This window comes from Xiphophorus couchianus, chromosome 9 (assembly GCF_001444195.1).
Source record: "Xiphophorus couchianus chromosome 9, X_couchianus-1.0, whole genome shotgun sequence".
NCBI lineage: Eukaryota > Metazoa > Chordata > Actinopteri > Cyprinodontiformes > Poeciliidae > Xiphophorus > Xiphophorus couchianus.
Window position 1 is genome coordinate 1187331 of NC_040236.1, and position 15871 is coordinate 1203201.

The window sequence follows — 15871 nt, forward strand, 5'->3', positions numbered from 1 at the left end:
TCCCGGAAAGAATCACAGCCAAACGGAACATCAGACCAGCTATATGAGGAGAAATACAATGGAGAGAAAAGAAAAATAATACAGTTAAAATAACAGCAAATAATGCAAATTGGTGAGTACCAGAAGAAGAAAGTGAGGAAAATTGGTCCATTTATACTCCAGTAGCCTGTGGCAGCATAACTACGGAAATAGTTAAGGATAAACTAAGCCAGTCAGTTAAAGTATGACCCTTGTTAAATTTGTGGACGATCCAACTGTAGTGGGTCTCACCTCCTGATTGGATGAGTCTGCCTACAGGAACAGGGTGGAGCGACTGACAACGCTCACAGTCACCATGCTGGTCTTAGTACAGCCAAGACCAAGGAGCTCAAAGTGGATTTTAGAAGCAAAAAAGGTGAAGGTGTCAACCTTCCATTTCTTGGAGGCCACATTATCATGAACAACCTGGCCTGGCAAGTAAACACAGCTAATGTGACAACAAACGCTCAGCAGAGATTCTTATTACCTGAGAGTCCACAGGAGAAATTACATTTGTCAAAAACTTTTGGTGTCCTTCCATTGATGATCTATTGAAAGTAGATCTATTGAAAGTTCCTCTGTGCACAGAGGAAGACTCTCCAGAGAATCATAAAATCTACTCAGAAGACCATCGGTTGCTCTTTGCCTTTTCTTGAAGAACTCCACGGGTTACACTGCCTTCAAAAAAGCAGGAATAATTGAAAAGACTCTTAACACCATGGCTACAATTTGTTCTAACTGCTGAACAGCTGAACATACAAAAGCAAGAACAAACAGACTGAAAAACAGTTTATACCCTAACCGCCATCAGGGCATTAATGCCAGCTAGTGTTAGATCTAATGTCATGGTTATGTGCGATGGTTTTGTGTGAATGAATGTTGGTAAGGAAAGTCCATGTATTTTTATTACATGTTTCATAATGACAATTATTTTTTAAAGATAAATATTGTTAATGATTTTAGGCATTGTACCCAAACCAGTGCCACAACAACCATGTAAACATAGTCATTTATGTAAATGGTAAAAGGATGAGGTTGAAGTGTTTGTCTGAGTATAGATTGTCTGGCTAATTTAGATCCATGTCTGTTATCTTTTTAAAGGCCGTCCTTAACCAGAAGTTCACAGATTGTTTTGTTTTGGTTTTTCTGGACGCCCAAGCAGGAAAAACTGTAAGTTATTAAACCAATTAGACTGTTTTGCTGATCATTTTTATGTTCAAAATTGATTCATGTGAAGTGTTTTCTTTTCATTTGCCTTGATCCTACAGAGCTTAAAGGTTGTATTTCGGGAACCACTGCCGTCCCAGCCTCAGGCCAGCAGCAGTCCACCTCCTCAGCTGGTCTCTATGTACCACCATCTGGAATCTGTCATCAACACTGCCTGCTATAACCTCTGGACAGGACTATTATAAAACTAACAGCAAAACTCATGTGCATAAGTACTTTATGACATCATTCATATATTCTATTACACCAAGAAATGCTAGGAAATATCAGAGACATGTGTGTACATAAGTCCTACTGCCATATTGGTGCCATGAAGTGCCTTTATCTGTTTTTCTTCTTCTGTTCTTGTAAATGCCTGGAGGGCAGAATCAATTGGTTTTGCGTAATTAAACCTGATGTAATGAGTAGGTTTACTAATCAGTGAGGTAAGAAAATATCAGTATTAGCTTTAGTGACAGTTTGAGTTATCAGTGATTTTTCTGTAGTCTGTGAGAAGGAATGAGTGTGACCTGGTACTCATCTTACAGTTTCAAGGCTAAGATGAAGCTAGCCATAAGTAAGAAGGCTGTCGGACACACTGACCAGTGGGAAAGCAAACAGACCAAAGGATAACATTCTCTGCTCTGCCTGAGTCTATAAAAATGTACAGTTATCACATTTGTCATGAGAACCTCACTGTATTCTAAGCACTGCACTAACTCATTCATGTACTGTATATTGTGTATATGTGCAACACGTTATGCAGAATTGTAAAAAGGTGAATTTAGCAAGACAGTGAAGTAAGTAGTATCTGAACTGGAGAACATTTTTTAGTTGGTTATTGTTAATTGTTCAAAATAAAATTAAAGATTTAGCTTCTAAAAATGCTTTCCATTTTTTATACACAAGATGAGATTAATGAACATCCTTCATGTTCAGGTACCTACCAATGGATACTTGGGTTGATGAAGGATGACATCTTCACAAAAGTTGATTTGTAGGAACATCTTCAGTATACGTCAGGGTCACTGAGTGTTTTAGCCGTTTCACTGGCCTGTGAAGGGTGATCAATTCTTGCAGTGTTGTTCTCTTTATCCACAGCCACTGACTCCTTTTCTCATGAGACGCTGACATAGCTCTGATAGCTCCCAGCCTCCAGCTGCCAAGTCTTTTTGAAACTTGGTGGTAGGCATTGCTACAAATCCTCAGCACCAAACCTCCATAGGGTGGACTTCAGTGCTGTTGAGCCTCTACTGCAAACTCAGTATAACACAGGTGACAGATAGTTCAATAAGAAAATGTCGAGTCAGAATTCTAGAAACCTAATTCTAGAACCAAATTAATATGGTGGCATCAAAATTGTGGGGAATCAGAAATCAGAACTTGCATCAATATTTGGCTTATGTAATGATTAATAATTATTGCTAATGAAATTATTAACATTACAATTTGTTAGTTTAACTCTTTACACAAGGAATGACCACTGGCAGGCTTATTTCTAATCAAGTCTGAGAATTTATTAACAAAATAGCCCAACTTTACAAAATATTCTGTGCAATACTTTGGCATGCAATCTAGCTACTAATGAAAAGACTAACAAGGATATACAGTATATATATAAATAAATAAAATTATAACATGCCATTCAGATCTGATGAATGAATGACCTATGACAAAATAAAACTGAAATACTGAGAAATTAACTTCAAAACTACTTAACTAATTAAACAAGAAAACTAAGGATAATCAAACTTGCCGAACAAGAGTTATCTCCTCCCTCTGGTGAAGGAGGAGGAAGATCATAGAAACAGGGCAATAGAACTTGGTTTCTCACTAACCAAGTTCTTTATCTTTGTTCTCGGGGTTTAAGCCACACCTAATGAGGGAGGCCAAATCTGAGTGCACAGCCTTGGGAGTGCTGGCAGCCAATCCCTTACACCACAGGTGTCAAACTCAAATCTGACCCATCCTTAGCTTTTTATGTGGCCCTCTAGACTCCAAATTACATCAATAAGACTCCAGTTTTCACACAAAATCAACAGATTCCCACATTTTCCTTTTGATTTTGCTGCAATTTTTTCTCAAAATTTGTCAAAAACATTGAGTTTAAGTGACTGCTGCGTCAGGATTACATGATGTCAAGTTATAGTCTGTGATTGATACGAATAGCAAAAAGTCACATTTAACATTAGCACAAAATTCCTTACAAATGTTTCTAAATTAGTACCACAAAATCTGCTATTTTGATTGCAAAAAATACAAAAACAATCACAAAACCCTGGAGGGACAGATCAGCGATTATTTAATTTTAAGAAACACTTATTGAATGCTGAAACAAACAACTATTTATTGATATTTTAACAGTTTAATTGGTTTTATCAATACATTCTGGCACAACTGGCCCTTTAAGAACATTCAAATTTTTTGATTTGGCCCAAAATGAAAATGAGTTTTACCCTCCTGCTTTACACAAAGCAAAGTCTTTTCAACCCTGGCTGCGTTCCTCTTCTTCTTATATACTATATATACAGTACAGACCAAAAGTTTGGACACACCTTTTAATTCAATGAGTTTCCTTTATTTTCATGACTATTGACATTGTAGATTCACACTGAAGGCATCAAAACTATGAATAACACATGTGGAAATATGCACTAAACAAAAAAGTGTAAAACAACTGAAAATACCCTTTATATTCTAGTTTCTTCAAAGTAGCAACCTTTTGCTGTGATTACTGCTTTGCACACACTCTGCATTTTCTTGATGAGCTTCAAGAGGTCGTCACCTGAAATGGTTTTCACTTCATACGTCAACCTGCCCTGTCAGGTTAATAAGTGGGATTTATTGCCATGAAAATAAAGCAAACCCATTGAGTTAGAAGGTGTGTCCAAACTTTTGGTCTGTACCATATATATATATATATATATATATATATATATATATATATATATATTCAGAATGTACGATCATACAAAATCTACAGTGTACAATATTATTCTTCATTAAAAAACTTCAGAGATAAAACCCACCCACCCCACCCACTCTCTCCATGTAGCAACACATGTACTGTAGTAATATTACATTTAGCACTACCCATATTTTTGAAAGACCAGAGTTAAGAGAAAAGGGTACAACAAAAATATTAAAAGAATTGAAACAAGTCCATATCTGGTCAAACTCTGCCAATGTCCCATGTATTTAATGGAAAAAAAATTCAGTAGTGCAGTATGACAACAGTTCATTAATCCAATGTTTCTGGTTTGGAGGCTCCATAGATTTCCAGTTTTTAAGTATACACGTTTTTCCTGCAGATGATGCTAACAGAACAAAGTATTTCCTGCAAGAATTTAATTTCAAGAACATAACATCTCCAAGTATCCAAACCCTGGGGCCAGAATCTAAAGAAACCCCACAAACTGCTGATGTTATCTGCATGATATTATTCCAGTAGGTTTGCAAGTGTACACAACTCCAAAGCATATGAAGAAGAACCCCAACAGACGTCTTACATCTCTGGTATTTGTCAGTGATTCCGGCATTAAGTTTACTCAAAATATAAGGGAGAAAATATATGCATATTAAATTGAATTTACCTGTTTTGTTGATATTAATATTGTTTGAGATGAATTTCGTAATCTGCTCCAGCTGTTGTCATCATATTTGCATCTTAAGTCCGATTCCCATTTAGATTTTTTTGAGTACTTTTCATTAGCTGCTGAATAGTCAAGAATAATTTTGTAAACACAAGAAAGAAGTCCTTTTGTAGTTGTATGTTTGGAATCTAACAAACATGTTTCAAGCAGGGTTTCCTCTGGTCTATTTGGAAATATCTCTAATGTTTCCAATCCAGTGTCTGATCTGCAAATATTTTAAATGATTGTGATAGAATAGAATAGAATTACTTTATTCATCCCAGCAGGGAAATTATTTTGCAGTTACAGCAGCATAGAGACAAGACACACAACAACCACCACTGAGTAGCAATTGTAGACAAGATAAAATAAAAATAAAATATAACATGCTGTCAATATAAAAAGCTACGGAGCCCTCTAAGGGACATGGGGAATTTTTTTTCTTTTGCGTTACCTCGCAAAACTTTTGCGTTACCTCGCAATACTTTTGCGTTACCTCGCAAAACTTTTGCGTTACCTCGCAATACTTTTGCGTTACCTCGCAAAACTTTTGCGTTACCTCGCAAAACTTTTGCGTTACCTCGCAAAACTTTTGCGTTACCTCGCAATACTTTTGCGTTCCCTCGCAAAAGGTTTTGCGTTCCCTCGCAAAACTTTTGCGTTCCCTCGCAAAACTTCCGCGCAATACATTTTACATTCCCTCCCTTGCACTGAGAAAGCGGTTCATAATCAACGAAACAGGTAAATAATCTTAATTCACCATAAATACTGTATATTTAGCAATATTTATATATTTTTAGCTTCACTTATGACAACTATGTCAAATATGAATCGTGTCTGTTGGAAGAAAAGGTAGTTCAGACATCTGTTTGCTTGCTTAAAGAAAAGAGAGACGAGGCGGGGGATGCAATGTTAATTTCTTTAACGATGATATCTAAATTATTTCGTTGACGACCAATTTTTAAATGACAATAACTAGACTACACAACTTAATCAGGCTAAAGTTTACTTCATTCCGCTACGTCAGTAGTTTAGCGGTGTCACTGTTATATATAGAACGTAAGGGGATTTATGGCAGGGCTAGGACTGACACCATCTTTTAAAAGACAGAATCGTTCTTTATTTGGCAGTTAAATGATGCTGAAACATAATTATCAAAGCCTGCAAAACTTTTGTGGCGGGACCTGCTACGGACTGCTGATGCCTTCAGGCGCTGATGTCACGGTTGCCTAGACAACAACTGATAAATTGCACATTAATGGCATATATGATTACAGCCATCTGGGAAATATGATACGAGATACAATCACAAGGAAGACTAATGTGTATATATATACACACCGATGTCTTTTCGGAAACGACACGATATATATATATATATATATATATATATATATATATACAATATATATATATCAGTGCTTCTTCAGAAGAGGAACAAAACATGTCCTCTGGATAAAGCACAGAATTTCAATAAAATATAGACAAAATATAATTTCTTCAAATATTAAAACTAACCTGGGCAATATCAGCACAGCAATATATATTTTCATGGTGTTTGCTGAATACTTTTTATTTTGAACTATGTAGTAGGTGTCTGTAAAAGCCCTTGACCTGGAGTGAAACTCAGTACATTATAATAGTCTAAAACAATTAAAGGAATACTAAAATAATATATTATGACAATTAAGCATAAGTATCAAAATAAATAATTATAATACTATCAATAAATTGAATTAAAAATCATTTTATATATTTTTCAACTCAATTGAAATAGTGTTCAAAGTTTTTGTCAGCACCATCAGACATGAAAAGAAATGTAAAAAAAATCTGGCATTATTTAGGGGCACCAGACAGTCTGAGGACCCCGTGACCACTTTCTGTTTCTTCCTTTACTACAGTGTTTCTCAATTCCAGTCCCCAGCCCCCCCTGCCCTGCATGTTTTAGGTGTTTCCCTTCTGCCAAACACCTTGTATTGAATCTATGGGTGATTAACAGGCTTCTGCAGCACTTGATGGTCATGCAATCATTTGGATCAGCTGTTCTGGAATAGAGACACATCTAAAACATACAGAGCAGGACTGAGGACTGGAATTGAGAGGAACTGCTTTACTAGAATGGCGGGGCAGCGCTGGTGCGCTTATTGTATTTTTTTAGTTGTTTCTTTCTGTTGTAGATTCTGTCTTTTTCTCTATCTCTTTTAGCCTCGTTTAACTGCATACACGCACACGCTCCAGCTTACATAATTTATGGTGCCCCACAGAAAAGTGACATTGAAATACTTATGAGTTTAAAGTCTTGTAGTTTTATTAATTGTGTACATTATGAATTTTTAAAGCTTTGTTTTGAAAATATGTATTTATGGACTTGTTCTACATTTTCCAAATTATTGTATATAGGCATGGAGGAGGAGCTTGAAGCCTTCCTTCGATCAAGGCATGTTACGGAAGAAGACATAAATCAGATGAAAGTGGATAAGGTGATTACACATTCTGTTAAAGTTTATAGTAAGACTACAACTTGTTTAATTATTAGTCTAGATCAGGGGTCTCAAACTCCAGTCCTCGAGGGCCGCTGTCCTGCAACTTTTAGATGGATCTCTACTTTCACACACCTGAGTCAAATAATGAGGTCATTAGCAGGACTCTGGAGAACTTGACTGCACTTAGGAGGTGATTCAGCTATTTCAATGAAGTGTGTTGGACCAGGGAGACATCTAAGAGTTGCAGGACACCGAGGACCAGGATTGCCCACCCCTGCAATACAGCATGATGCAAAACATAACACAATCATATATGATGCAATATAAAAGTACTGCACAGTATTTACTTAAAAGTTTTACTGTATTACGTATAAAATTACTTATTGTAATCTGTAAATTGTCATATCTAATTGCAGATTGACAGAGGCGTCATTTGTGTCATGAAAGATGAAGAATTTGCCAGATATGTCCCTTCATATGGCGACCGCTTGGCTGTTGTGTCATTTTGTCGACAGAGGGAAGCAAATTTTGACAAGGAAGGCATTTTAAATAGAATTAAACAAACGATTGAGACAAGGCGGATGACAAGGAAAAGACATGTTGAAGTACCCCAGCAAACAACCGTGAGAAATTCTGGCTTGATGGCAAGACCTAAAAACAACAATGCAGTAAAATCCAAACGCAGATTGGAAGTGGGATGGCTGCACTTTCAAAGTGGGGATTTTCATCAAGTTAGGTCCAAATTTGGAGGTGGAACCAGACATCTTGCACTTGAGAAAAACACCACTGTGTCAGAAGTCATGACCATTGCAAAAGACTTGTTTTTTCCTGGTGGATTATCATCAAAGGGATCCATTATGGACTTTACACTTAGCATGTGCGACTTCAAAAGACAAACTGTATCTCTGGACAGTACTCTTGCAGGACTGTATGAAGAATTTAAACTTAAAATGTTACGGCTTTATCTGTGCACCAAGGACGTGGAACATTCCTCAGATTCATCCGAGGACCAAAAAGACGTCTTTGAACAGGTAATATCTGTTTAAGCAAAACCGTTAAAAGGTGCCAGTCAATTCAAATGGCATTTTTAGTTTGGTATTTAAACAAAATAAGAAAATGTTTCAACTCCTAATCAACTTCTACATATTTATAGGTTCTCAGCCATCCAGTACATGGAAAACACCCACCCCCCCAAAAAACAAAGTTACTTTAAACTTTTATTTAAGTTATAATTGAAATAACACATAACTTGTACTAAGAGCCACTGCAATAAATCAATATTTATTAGGAATTTTATTAAGTGAAGTTAGACATTAAAACTTATTTTTAGTCAGAGCCTTACGTTTTTATAAAGGTGTACCAGAGACAAGATTTGTGACTTTGAACAAAACTCTTATCTAAACATTCGAATCTTACTTTGACTTCTATGGATCTCACAACGTTTTTTACTCAGAAACACTTTTGATATGCATTGCTACTTGTAATTTTTGGCCCTGCAGCTTGAACACAATAAACAATTTTTACACCACATTTTATGTTGCATTTCACTGTAACATAAACATCCTCTTAAGGAATTTCCCGGTTTATGGTTAAGTGATGAAATGGAACTTCCTCCCTTGCTTAACTGTATTGTTTGGCTACCCGATTGTTTCACCTGCTCATTGATGAAATGCTGTAATTGATTGAGTTGTAAAGTAACTGTTAAAAAAAACAAATGACCACTTTTAGCAAACATCAAGATTACAGGAATTCAAAGAGTATATATTTGGATGTAGTATTATTTGACATCACAATCTTATGGATGTCTATGTATGATTTTTTTTCTTTTTTTTACAGCCTCACAATGTTGGAAGACTTACTCAACACTCAACTTCTGCCCCTTCTGCTGAGCCATTAACTTCAATGAAGTCTTTGCAAGGCTATATGCCAGGAGAAGCAGGGCACTCAAGCCAGTACCTTATCACAGATGATGAAGCATCGCTGAGTCCACAACCCAAATCTTTACCAGATGGAACTGAAGGTCATTATCCTGTGTACATCATTGATGACGATGGGGAACTTTTATATCCTGCCTTACATTCAACACCTAGTCCCTCAAACCAGGAAACGGAGTATTTCTATAGAGTTGATAATATGGAAAACCCTGTGGTAATGCAAGAAAACGAAACAGTGATGGCCAACTTCAACAGCATTAATGGTCTGGATGAGACAGATGATTCTGGAGTAGTTCAAATAGGGTCAAGGTCAGAAGATGGTGATGGTGAGCTTGCTTCTACTCTTCCCATGATAGACAGTCATCTTGAGATAGAAGCTGGAAACTTGTCAGAAGTGTTTTGTGTTAAGGTTTTATTTGCTTCTGTATATGATTTGTTTGCTTTAATAAAAATAAGATTACACCTATGTAATGTCATGAAGTTCCTAAATTAGTTTTATAAGGCTTTTCAATTTGTATTTTGACAGTCTTCCATAAAATTTGGAGTTCTTTGTATAATGAAACAAAAGATTTTGTTTCATTAGACAATATATACATTATATATATATATATATATATATATATATATATATCCTATTTTTTTCAAACTCTTGGTTATATTATGAAGAATATAGGACAACTAAAATGTACATTCATGTTATGTTCCAGGCTCCACAAACGGCTGTATTACACATGATCCCTTCAACAGAAAATGATGCATTACCGTCTTCTACTGGAGGTGTAGTACATCCCAAAGACCCAAGGTATGCATATATCCGGCGTGCCATGGTCATAGATGACCTTCTTAATTTGTTCATGGACAAAAGTATAATGGAATCGGAATTAAACATGGAATTTAATAATGAAATGGCTGTGGACAACAGTGGAGTGTCAAGAGATGTGTATACAGCTTTCTGGGAGCAGTTCTTGGAGCTCTGTGAAGGGGAGGAGGAGAGGGTGCCAAAACTCAGACCAGACTTTTCGAAAGAGAGGTGGTATGCACTAGGCCGAATTTGGGCTAAAGGACTCATTGATCATGGCATATTTCCAGTCAGGTTGTCCAAGGCATTCATAGTTGCCTCTGTACTTGGTCTTCAAGCAGTAGAAGATGAAGTTTTGATGTCCTCCTTTTCTATGTATTTGTCGGAGAGCGAGCGAAGTACCACAGAGAAGGCTCTCAATGGTGTACTGGAAGAGGATGAGGAGGACAATTTGTTGGATCTGTTTTCACAGATGGGGGCTCACAGCATTCCATGTCAGGAAAATATCAAGCAAGCAATACAAGTCATGGCTCATAAAGTCATATTACAAGAACCAAAGTATATCATAGATTGCTTTAATGAAATTTTCAAAGACATTGCATTAAATCTGTCTCATCCAGCTGATGTCCTTCATTTATATGAGTCCAAAAAAGCAACAAACAAAAAAGTTGTTAACATGCTGCAAACAGAGTCTTTGTCCCTGTCACAGAAAGAGCAGACAACATTCACTTACTTGCAAAGGTACATTAGGAATGCAGATCAGCGCAAACTAGAGAAATTCTTGCGATTTTGCACAGGGTCCTCCGTTTTATGCACCGAAGAAATTAAGGTGACATTTAATGCTGAAACAGGTTTTGGGAGAAGACCTGTTGCACACACATGTGGAGCAATCATTGATGTGCCTTATACTTACAGTTCCTACCCGGAATTTAGAACAGAGTTTGACAGTATCTTGGGAAGCAATTTCATGTTGATGGATATTATTTAAGCTTTTAAAGGTAGTTGACATCTTTGCTAAAATAAACACTATTATTCTGTATTATATATCATGTTCATGATGCTGTGTGATTGTTAGTGGTATTGTATTTTCAATGCTTAAAAGCTGTGCAGTGTCAAAAGGTTTGTTAGCATGAAAAACCAAAGGGTAAACAATTTCCAATTTTGTATAATTTCCAGAATTGTCATAACCGCCTGTTGCGATTAGACCAGTAGTTAGTTTTCACATATGTTTTAATCAAGTTCTGACACTCAGATTCAATTTTTAGATGTTTTAATAGTCCAGGTGTTTACAGAAAAATGGTTGCAATAAAACCAAATTCAGAGTTTGACTAATTCATCAAAATACATTCATTTTTACCCTTTCTTTTCCGTTGCACAATGTTGACAACATAAGATGTTAACACTGGTTTAAAAGATGTGTTGCTTTTAAAAAGTTCTAAAGCGATCCAATGGTAAAGGGTGTGTTTAAGAATTAAACTAAAGAGCAAACAATTCCCAGTTTTCTTGTAATGTTGACAATTTTATGTAATAGTTCCTGCTAATATTTGAGCAGTACGGTTGCTGTATTTTTGTCTTTATCCGAGTAGGTTTAGAAATTCAGAATGTTTATTTAGATGGTTGAATAATGCAATGAAGTAAAGAGAACAACACTTAAAATACAACAAAATTCAGAGGGTTTGTAACATCCACCAACTTCGATTTTCTGGTGATCGTTGTGGTGTTTTTTTGGTTTTGTTTGTTGCTGTATTGGAAATGTTTCAAAAATGTTTCAAGTTATTCTTAAAAATGAAGTAATATTTGTAACATTTGTCTTGCAATGATTATATTTTTGATACATGTTTGGATTTCCTGTCAATGTTCACAATAAATGTTTACACAATTATGCAATTTGTTTCCAGTGCTTTATGTAAATGATGAATTGTATTTTCAGGACTTTCTTAGTCATTTGATTTAGCCACAGCTGTGAAAAGTAATTTAACTGTGTGCGTGTTGACTTCTGCATTTTGAAAAATTAAATCCAATCAGGACTTCTTAAATGGAGAGGAACATTTATTTTTCTGCTTCAATTTATTACATTAGAAAGGCAACAAAAAAAACAACTGTCAGATGATTTTCAAGTTTAACAGTTAGAATGCATGTTAATGTCTGATAATAGAAAACAACCAGATTACTTTCATACATTTGGAACCCTACTAACATAGCAGGCTCTTTCCAGTCAATACTCACAGTAATGCTCTAATGGCATCTCTCAGTAACATGTACAGTTTCACAGAATCATATGGATCTGATGGTGTCATCAGGCCATACTCTGCCATTAAAACATTGCAAATGTCATACACAGCTGAATCACATGGTATGGTCTGCCGAAAGGTGCATGCACCTGCACACAGTTGAATATGTTCAACTTGAACAGGAGTGAGGAAGTCTGTAGTACTGTACAATTCAGGTAGAGCATACATCACATTGGGCCGACCGCTGGGAACTTGCAAGTTTTTGGATGGCCTGATGTGGTGTGTGTTCCACACTTGTGCTGTGTCATCCAGCTCATCCTGTAACAGATAAAAAAGAAAGATTTAGTACACTTTTGTTAACCTCAGTTGGAAAAAAGGATTAGGCATAGTCATTGTCCTTAATAGTTGGTCCTTATTTATTTGGTGTATTTTTTGTTAATGTAGCAATGAAGTATCAAAAAGGAAGTATATTGCATTTCAGAGGTTAATTTGATTGTAATTAGAGCGATTTCTTAAGTAAGTTGATTTATGGTGTAGGATCACAATCTCTCAATGAGACACGCTACCCTGTCCGCAAAGCTTTGTGCAGGACTTGGACCAGGAGAAGAGAGGTGAAATGTGCTAGCTACTAATTAGAAATTATAGAATAATATATTCTTGCATTCGTTGCTCCTTTTTACTGATTTTTTTAATATCCTCTTTGTGTGTTCTGTTTTATTTCATAATTGCTAAATAACGTTTATTTACGTAATTTCAGACTTGCTGTTTAAAACTGTCATTCATACAGGTACAGGTGTTATAGAAATACATTTTTTGTGACACTTGTTAGACGAATTGATTGTAAAAATGACTTTGGTATCTTATAATTTGACTTTTGATACAGTTAGAAACTTGATGCCTATTTAAACGCCTACTATTGAGTTAAAAATAGTCCACTTTTGATTTTGGTTTAAAAAATAGCCAATTAATTTGAATGTATCTTAATTATAATAGAGGTTTAAGTGCAGCTGTCAAAATGATCCCTTGTTGCTGTTTGTAAGTGCGGCAAGCTCTCACTAGTATAGCCCCTTAAAGTTCTTTTGTACGTGACACATTTCTTCTACAAAAAAAAAAGAGGTCTTGAATCCGACGGTCATCTTTAAGTCTTTACTGAACTTAAAAGGAAATAAAAATAACAAACGGATTCAAAACAAATAGAAAGTGACGGTCAAAAGACTGTGTTACTCTCAAGGTGCCAGACTTCTACAATGAGCAACTTTCATCTTTCATAAACCATAATTGGTTAATTAGTCAATAACCAATCAAAAGGCACCACGTCATAAGCTTAAGCACAATACAATTACAGATGCTTATCTTTTTCAAATAGAGTAAAAAATTTAACTCACGTAAACACAAAATAACATTTTGTATTAAGCTCCAAAAATGTATATATGGCTCCTACACTGTTATAGTGTAAAATCTCACGGTTCTAGCTGCTCTTTCATGTTATGACATTAAGGTATAAAAAGTAACCTGTGCATTTTCAGCACCACAGATTTGTGAACAGCGACCACAAAAGAACAACTAGAGAACAGCTTTCTTTCATATCATAATTTACCACAGATAAACTCCGAGACATCTACTCCTCTTTGTAGAAAAAGATAACTTTCGTTTGTCTGTGTGCGCTTGTCGTGCATTATTTCCTTTTTCAGTAGAAAGTTGATGTGATAAAAGTATGCACCTAGGTGACAAAATTGAGCGTGCGCCTGACATTCAAGTTTTGTACGAACACAACACTAGCCAGTGAATGCCACAAATAACCTGTGGCACCTCGTCCAGATGCTGATTTTAATGTTCACGCTGTTCAGACTTCCTTCCCTACGTCATATCTTATCCATCATATAAATATTAAATTTGATTCAATTAACTCACCTGTATGAGTCCCATACAGCAAAACTGTAGAATGCTTTTGTCCAGAAATCCCCCATCAAAGAATCCATTGTCTCTGATGTCAGCAAACAAGGACAGCCAGAACTCCATACACTCCGTACGCAGAAAGCGCCACCAATATTCAATCCTTTGATTTGCAGTGCTTGCTCCTTCGAGGTAACTTTCCAGAGGGTCGTTGGGCTGAGTGGGAATGAGGTATCTCTGGAAGTCTCTGACATAAACATTTTCTGTACCTAGATCCCCTCTAACAACTCTCGGACACCCTCCCAAACGCTTTACTGCTTCCGTGTAATATCCTCCTATCAACTTGGGATCACTATTTGTGGTGTATGCATTGAGCCAGATAATCTTTCGTGAAAATCCATCTATGCTTCCGTTAATACAAAAGCCAAATGGCTTCAGTTTATCATAAGAGTCAATGTGCCAAATGAAGTTCGGACCCTTTGAGAAGTAGTTTCTTCTTTGAAGACGTCTGGCTTGCCTTGAGGACACTCCGGCTGGATCTAATTCTCTCATGATCAGACGGACATCCTCCTTTCTTACACGAAGTCCATGTTGCCTGCATTTAGCATACATCCACCGATATCCGTGAAGCTGTCCAGAGGACTGAAGTTCTCTCCTGACGAATTCCACCAGACTTGCCAAGTCAGCATAATAGTTGCGACGAGTGTGTCCCCTTGCACTAAGTATTCTTTTTAAATGTCGCACACTGATGTGACACCCGTGCTTTTTGGCAAGCAGAGACTGAATATCCTTATATTGAAGGCCAATTTCAAAATAAAAATCCACAAAACTCACACATGAGTGTACTGTCTGCTCCATTGTCGTCTGGTTCCGGGCATAACAGGTTTCTCGGCATAACACCGGAACGCTGCCTCAAACGTTTTGCGAGGTAACGCAAAAGTTTTGCGAGGGAACGCAAAAGTATTGCGAGGGAACGCAAAAGGTTTTGCGAGGGAACGCAAAAGTTTTGCGAGGGAACGCAAAAGTTTTGCGAGGTAACGCAAAAGTATTGCGAGGTAACGCAAAAGTTTTGCGAGGTAACGCAAAAGTATTGCGAGGTAACGCAAAAGAAAAAAAATTCCCCATGTCCCCTAGAGGGCTCCGTAAAAAGCAGCTTAGAGCAGTTCTTGCAAAGATTCAAAAAATGCAGAAACAGAATGTATATGTAAATATATGTACAGCTAGTGTGCCACAGTGCAGTTGTGCGAAATTGGACTGATTTGTGCAGAACAATGATTTAGCTTTTATTGTACAGTGAGATGGCATGTGGCAGGAAGGATTTCCTGTATCTGTCCCTACGACAGCGGAGCTGGAGCAGCCTATGTGAGAAGGTGCTCCGCTGTCTGTCCACTATGTGGTGGAGAGGCTGCTGTTTATTGTCCATAATAGACAGAACCTTCTTCAGTGTCTTCCTCTCCACCACAGTTTCCAGGGACTCCAGCCTTAGTCCCAGTACAGAGCCAGCTTTCCTGATGATTTTGTCCAGTCTATTAGAGTCGCTGGCTCTGATGCTGCTTCCCCAACGCACAGCAGCAAAGAAGATGGCACCGGCAACAACACTGTGATAGAATGTCTCCAACATCTTGCTGCACACATTGAAGGATCTCAGCTTCCTTAAAAAATAGAGTCTGCTCAT

At 36.9% G+C, this 15871-nt stretch overlaps 2 protein-coding genes across 8 annotated transcripts in view; one reads left to right on the forward strand and one right to left on the reverse strand.

The window, feature by feature from the left end:
• szt2 (SZT2 subunit of KICSTOR complex) overlaps positions 1 to 2109 on the forward strand; it is a 152547-nt gene extending 150438 nt beyond the window's left edge. For all 7 annotated transcript variants that reach the window (XM_028026732.1, XM_028026730.1, XM_028026731.1 and 4 more), the window contains 2 exons: positions 1120 to 1188; positions 1287 to 2109. In XM_028026732.1, the coding sequence (XP_027882533.1) occupies positions 1120 to 1188; positions 1287 to 1430 (213 nt within the window). In that variant the 3' untranslated portion in view covers positions 1431 to 2109. The remainder of the gene's footprint in view (positions 1 to 1119; positions 1189 to 1286) is intronic.
• Positions 2110 to 10009: 7900 nt separating this feature from the next.
• On the reverse strand, positions 10010 to 15119 carry LOC114150387 (uncharacterized). The gene is made up of 2 exons (XM_028026766.1): positions 14215 to 15119; positions 10010 to 12621 (listed from the first exon to the last, which is right to left on the reverse strand). Exons 1-2 carry the CDS (start codon positions 15052 to 15054, stop codon positions 12295 to 12297), a joined length of 1167 nt encoding a protein of 388 aa, XP_027882567.1. The 5' UTR covers positions 15055 to 15119; the 3' UTR covers positions 10010 to 12294.
• Between the last annotated feature and the right edge of the window lie 752 nt (positions 15120 to 15871).